Source organism: Bactrocera latifrons, unplaced genomic scaffold (genome assembly GCF_001853355.1).
Source record: "Bactrocera latifrons isolate USDA-ARS-PBARC rearing strain unplaced genomic scaffold, ASM185335v1 scaffold_2, whole genome shotgun sequence".
Taxonomy (NCBI): Eukaryota; Metazoa; Arthropoda; class Insecta; order Diptera; family Tephritidae; genus Bactrocera; species Bactrocera latifrons.
Genome location: NW_017535518.1, coordinates 2,659,659 through 2,671,199, shown reverse-complemented (window position 1 = coordinate 2,671,199; position 11,541 = coordinate 2,659,659). Strand labels below are relative to the sequence as shown.

General features: G+C 34.1%; 4 protein-coding genes across 5 annotated transcripts in view; 1 reads left to right on the top strand and 3 right to left on the bottom strand.

Annotated features, from left to right (window-relative positions):
- Positions 1-2,068: 2,068 nt before the first annotated feature.
- On the bottom strand, positions 2,069-3,767 carry LOC108967918. Its single transcript, XM_018931606.1, has 4 exons — positions 3,278-3,767; positions 2,787-3,216; positions 2,557-2,707; positions 2,069-2,502 (listed from the first exon to the last, which is right to left on the bottom strand). The coding sequence occupies exons 1-4, from the start codon at positions 3,765-3,767 to the stop codon at positions 2,236-2,238; spliced, it is 1,338 nt and encodes a 445-aa protein (XP_018787151.1). The 3' UTR covers positions 2,069-2,235.
- Positions 3,768-4,068: 301 nt separating this feature from the next.
- On the top strand, positions 4,069-6,031 carry LOC108967916. The gene is made up of 2 exons (XM_018931604.1): positions 4,069-5,236; positions 5,319-6,031. The coding sequence occupies exons 1-2, from the start codon at positions 4,307-4,309 to the stop codon at positions 5,784-5,786; spliced, it is 1,398 nt and encodes a 465-aa protein (XP_018787149.1). The 5' UTR covers positions 4,069-4,306; the 3' UTR covers positions 5,787-6,031.
- A 75-nt stretch (positions 6,032-6,106) lies between these two features.
- On the bottom strand, positions 6,107-6,843 carry LOC108967917 (defense protein l(2)34Fc-like). The gene is made up of 2 exons (XM_018931605.1): positions 6,436-6,843; positions 6,107-6,375 (listed from the first exon to the last, which is right to left on the bottom strand). Exons 1-2 carry the CDS (start codon positions 6,745-6,747, stop codon positions 6,214-6,216), a joined length of 474 nt encoding a protein of 157 aa, XP_018787150.1. The 5' UTR covers positions 6,748-6,843; the 3' UTR covers positions 6,107-6,213.
- A 751-nt stretch (positions 6,844-7,594) lies between these two features.
- The window catches only part of LOC108967806 (defense protein l(2)34Fc), an 8,809-nt gene continuing 4,862 nt past the window's right edge, over positions 7,595-11,541 (bottom strand). The window contains exons 2-3 of one of the 2 annotated variants that reach the window (XM_018931432.1): positions 7,972-8,299; positions 7,595-7,893 (exon numbers count right to left, since the gene is read on the bottom strand). In XM_018931432.1, coding sequence (XP_018786977.1) covers positions 7,729-7,893; positions 7,972-8,283 — 477 coding nt within the window. In that variant the 5' untranslated portion in view covers positions 8,284-8,299 and the 3' untranslated portion in view covers positions 7,595-7,728. Of the gene's footprint in view, positions 7,894-7,971; positions 8,319-11,541 lie in introns of both variants that reach the window. The other variant, XM_018931433.1, reaches the window with a different exon arrangement.

The following is an 11,541-nucleotide window of genomic DNA, read 5'->3' as shown; positions in this document are numbered from 1 at the left end:
TAAAAATTTTAATAAAATTTCCTTCATTTCATTTCATTTACATAGAACATTAGCTTTTAAAAATAATTTACTATAAAAATAATATGCCGAAAAGACCACAATGGATTTTAATAACAAATATACATAGTTTTAGAGCCAATTTGTATAAGTAATATTTTTTAAGTTCATATTGATAAAAAAAAATTGTGAAAATATAAGATGCAAACACAAATATTAGTTCCTAGTTTCTCAATTGTTTCTGACACAAATGGTTAATTAGTTGAACTAAATCAAAAACCCTATTTGGTATTTTATTTTAAACTTGAGAGCAAAACAAGACACAAACAAGGTTTTTTGATAAAAGTGAAAATTATTTCAGAAATCTCTCAATACCTATATATTATATTTATATATATATTGATACTGCACATAAGCACGAAGAAGACGAATTATATACATATACTGTGTTGCCTTCATTTAAAACGTCACAACTCTAAACTAACAAATGAGGTTATGTGCGTAACACAAAAGCTTGTTTAATAAAGCCTAAAATGGTTTTGAACCAAAGTTGAAAAAGTCAATGAAATATTTAATGGCACAGAAATCTCCAATGTAGAGACAAACGTTATTTACAATAATTGAAATATACATGAAATGTATAAACTATTTTTGAAAAGAATGTAAGAAAACAGGTAACTGTGTATTAATCGATATATTAACCAATTTGCATATTCTCATGTTAAATAAAAATTAAAAAAAAAATTATGAAAATTTATGTATTTTTCAATTTTAAATAATATTTCAACCAATTAGTTCGAGTTGGAGGAGGGAAAAGTTAAAATTAAATTAAAACTTGAAGTAACCTGCAAATTAAATATTTATATATGTATGTAAGTACATAAATACTTTACTGCACCATTATTTATGCATTTACAAACCATATATACATACACTGCCAGCAATAAAATGCATCCCGCACTTACTTCTACAGCTAAAAAGGTATTTAATGCTTAGGAATTATTCGGCATTAAATACCATCACCGCCCGCTCATTGTAAATATTAATCTTCGGATGTGACAAAAACTCATTCCAGCAAGAGTGACGAGATGAGTGTTTGTTGACTGGCGGAGTACTTTGTTTGTGTTTGTGAGGTCTTTTTCATTAATATTTGTGCAAACACTTTGAGTGAGCAAAGGAAAATATGAAAAATCGTTGCCAAATCTACTTGTTTTTGTTGTCTAGGGACTTTTATTTATTGTGAACTCAGTGAACACCACATAATGCATTAATGGATTGCATTTTTTGCAGGAACGTGACAATGGAAATTAATATTTCAGGTAGCATGTAAATATGTATGAACGCTTCGAAAGACCGAAGCACCTGCAGAAAGCTATACAAAAATACATTTAGGAAAAAAACACAAGAATATACTTTAACTTTGGCTGCACCGAAGGACTTCCCAGGTGCATTTCGTTTAGCATAGGGTATAAAAAGTTCTTTATTTTGAATTTTATCAGACAGTTTGTATGACAGCTATATACCAAAGTGGTCCGATCTGAACAATTTCCTCATAGATTGTTGAGTTGCTTTGGACAGTAATTCATGGTGAATTTCGAGAAAAAATATCATCAAACAAAAATGTTTTCCATACAAAAACTTGATTTTGATCGCTCAGTTTGTATGACAGCTATATACCAAAGTGGTCCGATCTGAACAATTTCCACGGAGATTGTTGAGTTGCTTTGGACAATAATACATGCCAAATTTCGAGAAAAATATATTGTCAAACAAAAAAGTTTTCCATAAAAAATTTGATTTTGAACGTTCAGTTTGTATGACAACTATACGCTATAGCGGTACCATATCGGTGGTTTTGACAGATGAGCAGTATATTGGAGAGAAAAGCACGTTTGTAAATTTCAGATCGATATCTCAGAAGCTAAGAGACTAGTTAGCGCATATACAAAAAGACGGACATGCTTTAATAGACTCAGCTTGTTACGCCGACCCGGCTTTTCTTTATAAGTGTGTTACAGATTTCATGGGAGACCATGTTTAGGGTATAATGGTAATGATAAAATACCGAGTATACATTTTTGTTCGATTTTTTTAATGAATTTTTCTTCGACCTTCCTTCAGAAACGGATCATATAAATCACTTAAAATCTTAACCGGATAGTAAAACGGTAAGTAAAACTATAATATATTTTCAAAACTTACAAAATATAACAAAATCAAATATTAAATACTTATAAACTATGTTTGTTCTTCTTTGGTTTGACCCTTTTCCTTGTATTTATGCATTTTTAAATCCATTTCCAACCAGGATTTTACAAATTTTTCGTATTCACGTTTGCTACGACAAACAATAACTAAGCTTGTGGGACGGCAACCATACGATTTAAGTTCTTCTATACGTTGCTTAGTTGTTTCTAAACCGTGACATAGGATCCGTGGTACATTCGCGATTTCATGTCGTGTGAAGCCCGCTTCATTCAGCAAATAATCCAGAACTTCTTTTATCTGAAAAATGAAAATGGTCAGGTACTGAATATCTGTGAATAATTGATTGATTACCTTTGTTACGCGCACACGCATAACAGCTGGATGTCTTTCCATTATGCATCTCATAGTTTCGACATCGAATTCCAAACGTTCTGCTACATATTCGACTACATTCTTTTTGTCACCCAACACAGCTAATTCGTCCAAAGTAAGCTTAAAGGATCTGTTATTCGTTTGAATAACAAATCGAGCAAAATTATTTTCAACCGAAAGGAACACCGTTTAAGCATATTTCCACTTACCTTTGCAATATAGGTTCGGGACAACGTACCATCCATGGCATAATCTTATCCTTTTTAGCACGTTTTGCTCGCTCCAACCGCAATTCCACAGATTTTGGTGTGTAACGAAAAGCCCAAAGATCTTTCAAAATATTTATTGGTGACACATTGTAGTTTATCATATGCTTAAGATTCTGCTCTAACATATCAAAAGGCATTTCCAAAATAAACAAACGTTTTGATAAATATTTTGTCACTAACTTAGGGTCTGTTTTCAGTAGTTCGCTGATGTAATAAACACGATTTCCTTGTGGTATAACTTTGGATTCCGAATTCATAACTGATACCAACTTACGTAAACGCGGTAAGGTCAAATGCAGAAAGGGCACAAAGTGGTTAATATCACGTACCGGAAGTGTACGTATAATCGTTAATTTGTCTTGCAAACGCACTAAGAAGAAATTTCATTAAATTATTTAAAACAAATATATAAGCCTTTTTTAGTGTCATACCTTTGTCGATCGTTAATATCCATGGATAGCTTAAGAAGCTTTCTTTTGTTACACCTTCAAGACAAAGCAACTCTAATGCCCGTACGAGGGAACGTTTGAGATAAGTTTTTTTGACCACTTCATCTTTCATAATACGTTCGACATCGTTATCCGTTAGCCGATAGCGCGTTCGTAGCGCTTCAACAAGGATATAACGTCGCGGTTTCTCGTGCTCTAAGCAATATTCTACAATATAATCACGTTCATTTCCTTGTGGAGAATCCAACTGACTTGGGTCAAGGGTAAATGACGAATCAGTGGTGTTGTTTATTTCTACAGAAGATTCCCAATTGTCATGAAGGCGCGTAACACGACCCAGCGATAAATGGTTAGCGGGATATACTACGAATTTACGATAAACACAGTGAAATGTAGTGTTAGTGATATGCGCAGATCTCGGTGTTTGAAGCATTAAAATACGTTGAAAATTTCTCAGCACTTGGCTACACATATTTTCGCGAATTTCACAAACTTTTAAATAAAATTAAACAATAATCACTTTTGGAAAAACGTTTCCACCGAAAGAAATTTGCACAGCTGTAAATCAGCTGTTGAATTTTAGCATTGCCAACTACATTTCGTGTGGTGTACTGAAGCAGATGATCTTTTTAATTATCTAATTTTATTAATTAGTTGTGAAAATGAAAGATATAACTGTTATTTTAAAGAAAAAAATTGCTGTTTTTTGCTTTTACATTTTGTTTAATTGTAATTCTTTCTTGCACAAATTTTATTTTTTGCATTTTGTAGGTATTCGATAAAAAAATAAAAATATCGATGGTTTGGAGTACTATTATAAAGTTGAGTTTTGATTCAAATCAAATTGCATGTGATTATTGTTTTTGTTTTCATGTACAGCTGCTTAACTGTTCCAATTAACTATTACCGCGTTTTTCAACAAAAATAACACTATTCTGTAAAATAACTTAAAACTGAATAATATTTCTTTAATTATAATTATTATTCCTTTGATTGATAATATATTCTAAAATGGGTTATGATATGTGTTCCAACCGCTGTTGCAATGTTTGCCTTCTAATCGAATTGGACAAACAAGTAAGGGGAGCCTTGCCCTCCAAGAAACCACTAACAACAAGGTTACAGAAATGCAGTGGCTGCCAACTGGTACTGTATTGTAGTCAACAACATCAACGTCTTGATTGGCCGCTTCACCGTGAATTCTGCCGAGGTATTAGGAAAATTATGAATACCTATAACATAAAACACCCGTTCCTATTAAGTGGCCAACCTCACAATATATTTACGATGGAACGAGCTATACTGCAAGTAAAATACTTACTGAAAACACTACTAAAACGAAAACTGGAATTCCATGAAGAAGAGCTAACTTCTTTCCCTGCACATTGTGAAGTTTGTTACAGTTTTGAAGGTCTGCGCAGTTGTAATCGCTGTTTTGGTACTTCCTATTGTTCCTCCCAACATGCCGCCGAAGACCTTGAACGTCATAAAAAACGTTGCAATCAACTTCAAATATATTACTGTCCATATAAAGTGCAACCACGTATTTATCCCGACAATCTTTTGGGAGAATTGCGTAAACGTGTGCCTGATTTATTGAAAACCGATATAACTGGCGCTATTGAATGCGTATTTTCAAAAAAGTTACCTGCAAAGCCAACTGCCTCAATGGAAAACTACCAAACCTTCGCTGCTGTAGGAGACTTTAGTTGTATTGGCACCATTTTGTTCGCACTCCAATTCATTGATGTGGATACGGTGAATGCCAAAAAATTTGTAATTTTTATTTTGGGCGCTACTGTGGAACAAGACTTTTGGTTTCTTCAAATACATACAAAGTGGTTTTTCCTACAATATCCAAACTTTACCAGATTGGAACTATATTTTATTGGTCCTGATGTTTTGGGCGCAGCTAAACGTGAATGCACTTTTAATTATAAGGTCAGAATAGTTTTTTTTTTTTGCTAATACTACAGCATTAATATTTATACTACTGTAACCGATTTCAAACACATTCCTACAGGGTGCCGACCGTACTGTATTATATGTGAGCCATCGCATGCTTTTCCAAGATTTTGCCAAAAATAACTCTATTAAGCCATCAATAATTTGTATCTTCAATTGTGGTTTTTCTGAACATGCTCCTGAGACCATTGAAGAACAAAAAGAACAAAGTCTCCTAGGTGTGCCAGGTGATTCCTGTGCAAGTAAGGATACATGGTCCGGTGGCATTTTACAATTGATAAAAAGCCATAATACACCAATTATATTTACCTCATTAACACGCGTGGAAGCAGATTTGGATTTTAGTGCTGTGAAACGTGTAGCTTTAAGAAATGGCATAGAGATGCGCATAGAACGGATATTTGATGTAAAGGTGAATCCTTATCGCGATATCCGTCCATTACGTAACTGGCAGCGAGAAAATGACGATGACATATTCTATCGAAATGGATATGTGCAAGGCTTTATAACGCATCTCATGGAGTAGGACTCTACTGCAACTGATGTGCATTAAGTATGCATAACTCGTGCGATTTTGTAAGAATTTTATTTTATCTAAACCTATGCCTGTAACGCATTTATAATATACACAACATACTCTGTTAAGCATGCATAAATATTTTTATATTAGCTGTTAAGTAAAAATTTAGAGTAAAAGACTGCGAATTTAATTATACATTAAGCACATTGTAGTAATATATATACGAACTACCGGATGTAAGTTTTATGACGATTCCTTCAATAATATATTTTGTGTTTATTTAATATATATGTTTGCGCAAGGAGCTAAATATATAAATGTTACAGTTAATTTTTAGTATTAAATTTTGCTTAACACAAAATCTTTATATTTGAAATTTCTATTGATTGGGCTTAATGGTAATTATAAACGTATCGTTTAGGACATTTAAATTTCACACGTTAATCTCTTTAAGTGTGCGCCGCACCCACTGGCCTCCTTCCTTTGCCAAGGTAGCAACAAAACGCACAGTGCCCTGATAACCAGCTGGTATCCAAGAAAAGTCAACACTCTTGAGCGGGCCCTCCTCTTGAGTTTCCGCATGCAAGATCGTGTCCTGTACAAATAAAAATTAGAAATATATATAATAATATTTTATTCATGAGTTGGCACTCACATCCAAATTCTTGCAAGCCATAGTTTTCGAATTATGTTCATCGATAATTTGAAATCTGCCCACTGGTGCACCACTGGGATCTTGTGCTTGTATCGCAAAGCCTGAAAAGCCGCCATTGCCACCGCTTAAACGCAGCTGGAATTTCTCCTCATTTGCATTGCTATTGTCTTCGGCTTTGGGCAATGTTTGCGGCGGTGGCGCTTGATGTTGTTCGATACTTCCGTAATGACAAAAGTCCGCTGGTAGAACTGTTGAAGCGTAAAGGACTGTTGGTATTGTTAGGCAAAATACGATCAAAAGCACGCGAAACATTTTTTGCAACTTTTAATTTTGTGGTATTAAGAAATTTTATGAAAATAAAAAAAATTTTGTTAACCAAAATTAATTCTTTTTTTTTTTAATTTACTATAGATAAAAAGTTAATGACTTTTTGAACGTGTCAAAATTGAATAATTTTTTTTATTTTGTTTTGAAGTGGACTGCGTTACATTTATAGTGCCAATAAAGTATTTTCTGGAAACTAAAATAATTTGCAAGTGTGATTGATAACAAAATATTATTTTGTAGTTTGATATTATGCAGTTTCTTAGTTAAATGGACTCCTAAACAGCAATAACCTAATGGAACTGGATGGATATGGTTAATGAAGATAAAAACCCAAAGAGTCAAAATTGGAGATTTCAACCGATGGATGGATGAGTAGATACAAAGGCGGAAATTGTTGAAGGTGCCTTTAGAAGAGCACAAGTAACTCCCATTATTTTATAGTTGATGTTTATTTTATCTCAAAGAAAATTTGTAAATACAGAAATATACATATATGTGCTAAGACTTGGGAGTTGCTATATAAACCAGTGCGTTTTCACGACAGTCGGATCTAAAGAACGGGTTCGAACAGAAACTGTTAACTACGTGACAACAACAAACTAGTTGGGCATTGAACAGAAGTACTTACGGATCCAAACAGATTTAGGTCCCCGAAAGATCACCCCTTAGTCGGGTCAATTCAGGTAGCGTTGAACCCCGCTGTGAGGGTAAATAAGTCACAGAGTTCTATCGGACCTAAAATCGTGACAATAATAGTCCGATATAACAGCAGATTCATTATTATTTCAATCTCTAATCAATCTTTCCTCAAAATAATAATAAGATACAAAAGTCCTTCTATCACACAAAAATACTTTACAGTTTATTTCACATCTTCAAATTCTACAAATGCTGTTTTAGATTTTATATAAATTTGTAAAAACGAATATTTTTCTCATCAAAACAAAATAAAAGCAAGTTAAAAATTTAAACTTCGACCTCTTTGAGCACCTTGCGGATCCAATAGGTGCCACCGTCTTGAGCAACAGTAGCTACAAATTTCACTTTGCCCTTATAACCTGCTGGATCCCAGTCGAAAGCGACGCTCTTAATGGGACTATCATGTGGAATCTTCTTGTGGGTAAGGGTGTCCTGAAAAGGTAAAAACGAAGTTTAATTAAATGTTTAACGCAACAAAATTTGTTATATTTTTTTTATTTTGGCACTCACATCAGCACCGCCGCAAGTCAACGTTTGGGATTTGGTGCCCTCGACCACTTTGAATTTACCCACTGGCTTATCATTGGCATCACGTGCCTGCACCGCGAAGCCTAAGAAACCATTCGAACCGCCGAGCGTGAGTGAAACTTTGCCATTCTGTGCCTTACTGTCACCCGAGAAGCTATATGGCACCGGCGAGCTTTGGCCATCGACACCGTGTTCGGGCGTCAAACCATTAGAGCAGATGTTGGTGGGCGCACCGGCTGAGTAGCTGTAGGCAGGCGCGGCCAAGCAGGCGGTAAGCAGCAGCAAGCGGAACATATTGACGGGTGTTAAGCTGTGGGAAAAACAACGAGCTAACGAGTTACATAGATTGTAATTTATGTAAATAAATTGCTTATAAATAAAAAATAGGTTTTGTATGTCATTAGAAGTTATTTAATGTTTTGCAATAAATTTATTCTGCTAATAGTTGCCAGTTTACTTCTTTTTATCCCTTTTATGTAGATTTGTATTGTATGCACATATATACATATGTATGCGTGTGTGTTTCGTTAATATTTATTTTCTGTTGTTTAACTATGGTCCGCCAGCACCCATCGCACATGGCAGACGTCAATTAGCGCCCGTAATAAAGGTGATCATATTTTATGAAAAAAATAACAACATTAAAATGTAAAAAAAAAAAAACATTATGATATGCAAATCTATGCATCACGTTTAACATAAAAACATTTTCCATGCAAAACCATAAAGTAAATGTCAATGCAAACATAGTCACACATACTTATCTTGTTTATATGCTTGCATATTTCGTAAAATGTCAGTATGTAGTAAAAAAACAGTGTCCCTATAGAAAATTTGTAACAAAATGACAGTTAACTGCCAACAAATTTGAATTGTACAAATTTACTCCCCTGAGCAAGGAAGGAAGCTTTGAGAAAACAGTTGGTAAATTCAGCATAAATGAGGTAACATTCTCAAATGAATTAGAGCTGGTCTATTTCCATTGGTTTTCGGGAAAGACAAAAGAACAGCTGGTACGACGAGGAGTGCCGTATCGCAGCCCAGAGAAAACACACTGCATAACTTGCAACGTAATGATTGTCCACAATATGCGCAGTATGGGATATATACCGAGAGTTGAAGAGGGAAGCGACACGCATTTGCAGACAAAAAAGAGAGGCCAAAGATCGTGACTATGAAAAGTTTGACAAACTGGCCGACAAGGATTTTACTTGAATTCTAAGATACGGCGACTAACAGAAAATTTAAAGACCGGAGAATACTCTTGTTGAATAACCAGAGGGAATCTAGTGAGCGATGCCCAGAGTAGACTGAAATTATGGAGGGAACACTTCTCCAGCCTGCTGAATGGCAGTGAAAGCATAACACCATTAGTTCATAAACTTGATTCCTCAATCAATGAGGATGGAGCAGACGTTCCATTGCTCTATTAAATATGAAGACAGCGGCGAAGAACTGATAAGGAGCATGCATCAGCTTCTTTGTAGAATATGGTCGGAGGAAAGCATGCCCAACGATTGGAATTTAAGTGGGCTCTGTCCAATCCACAAAAAGGGAGGCCTCACAATCTGAGCCAACTACCGTGGGATTAACCTCTTAAACATGTGGTTTTAGACCCCGAAAATCTACAAATGACTCTGAAAGGAGGACCGACACGCACCACCTCTTCGTCGATTTTAAAGCCGACTTCGACGGCACGAAAAAGAACCGCCTCTTTGCCGCTATATCTGAACTTGCTATTCACGCCAAGATGATGGCGGAAGATGGTCCTTTGCGCATTGGTAACGGCTAATAACGCATTCGATGTTACGACGAGCTGTAAGAGGTATATTCGACGACATTGACATAGCGAATTCAATTCAGGGAATTAAGAGACAGCGGCTATGCTGGCTAGGTCATGTCATCCGAATGGAGGAAAGCTCTCCAGCTCTGAGAGTATCGCCGGGAGATGCAGATGAAGTGGAAGACGTCCATTCCGCTGGAAGGACCAGGTGGAGAAGGTGAATATGAAATATTTATGTACGTAACATTTGTACCGTAGCCATTTCCTTTTGGGTAGCTGGTGTATGTGAATACTAATACTTGGTTGTTTTAGGTAGTGGTCAAGAAGACCTTGGCTCAGTATAAAAATATTAATATATAATATATGAATACAAAACCAGTTAAACCGTTACGTGGATGGTTTTCCCATTTTTATTTTATTAATTTTTATTATTTTTTTTTTTTTGTAGCACGATATTCTAAATTTTGAAAGCAGCAAAAAATGGCAAAAATCATTTTTACGTTTTAAAATCTAATGTTGAAATTTAAAATCATTTTTTTTTTTAAATATATGTATATATAGTTTAGAAATTTCGCAAAAAAATATTACCAAATTCATAACAAGAGTTCGAAACGCTTAAAAAATACAAATTTCATTTTAATGTATAATGTGTTATGTTGTATGTTATACTGATTATATTAAGTCTATTTTTATTTTATATAAAACCGCAAACATCAGCATTTTTGAAGACAAATTAAGCTTTTTAATGTCGATTCAAGCAAAATTTTTAATCTTTTTTACTTTTTCTTTTTATTTGTTGTTTATCACAATTTACATGCATCTGGTTTTTATTCGTTTTTTCGTATTTTTTGGGTTTACTTCATTTATTTCTCTATTTGATTAAAATTTTAATTTTTAACCAGTTGCGTAACAAATGGCATTAACAGCAGTTTTGGTGACAAAACCGGTTAAAGATTTGAGTAGCAATTTTTATTTCAATTACTTCTCCTGTTAATTACCGTTGTATATAAATCGCATGCGCTTTTTATGTGTCTGTATATATGTGGATTTGTATCTATTTTATTGAAATCAGCCTGTGGTAATAGCGAAGTGACATAAATGTTTAAGCCGTGTTCACTTAAATGCCGATAATTGCTAGAAATTGTTGCTGTGATTTCTTAAATTGTAACTGGCGAACAGACATTTGATTCAATTTGTAGAAGTGGTGTCATAAATTTTATATTGTTTTTTAATGTTCTGTGATTGCTGTAATTAAATTTTCATTTAAAAGTCGTGCAATAACGACAACGCTAATATTCTGAGTAATTTATACGATGCAATGAGGAAGAAATTACACCGGTTTCTAAAAGTAATAATAATAATGTTGTAGACTTTGCCTTAATGAGCTGTAATGACTTTCACTTTTACAGTTGTTGTAATGACAAACTATTTTTTTCCACTTTTACTGTTGTTTTAATGGCGGCTAATGTTGGCAAGCGCGCGTTAGGCGTAAATAAGTTCTAAATTATCGGTTTTATTAATAAAGGGTGCCTCAAAACACGTCGTAAAAAATATTTTAAAAATTAAGCAATTTGTTTGAACCTTTTGAACAAACTCGAAGAAGTTCACCTGAAAATCTAAAATTCTTTTCAAAAAGATTATTTTGCAGAAAAAATTAAATAAAAAAATTAATTAAGTGTAATTAAAAAATTAAAAACTGGAAGTAGTTCTGTTCTAATGCTGTTTTTAAATTACTTTATTTCTTATTATTTATTACATTTAGTTTGATA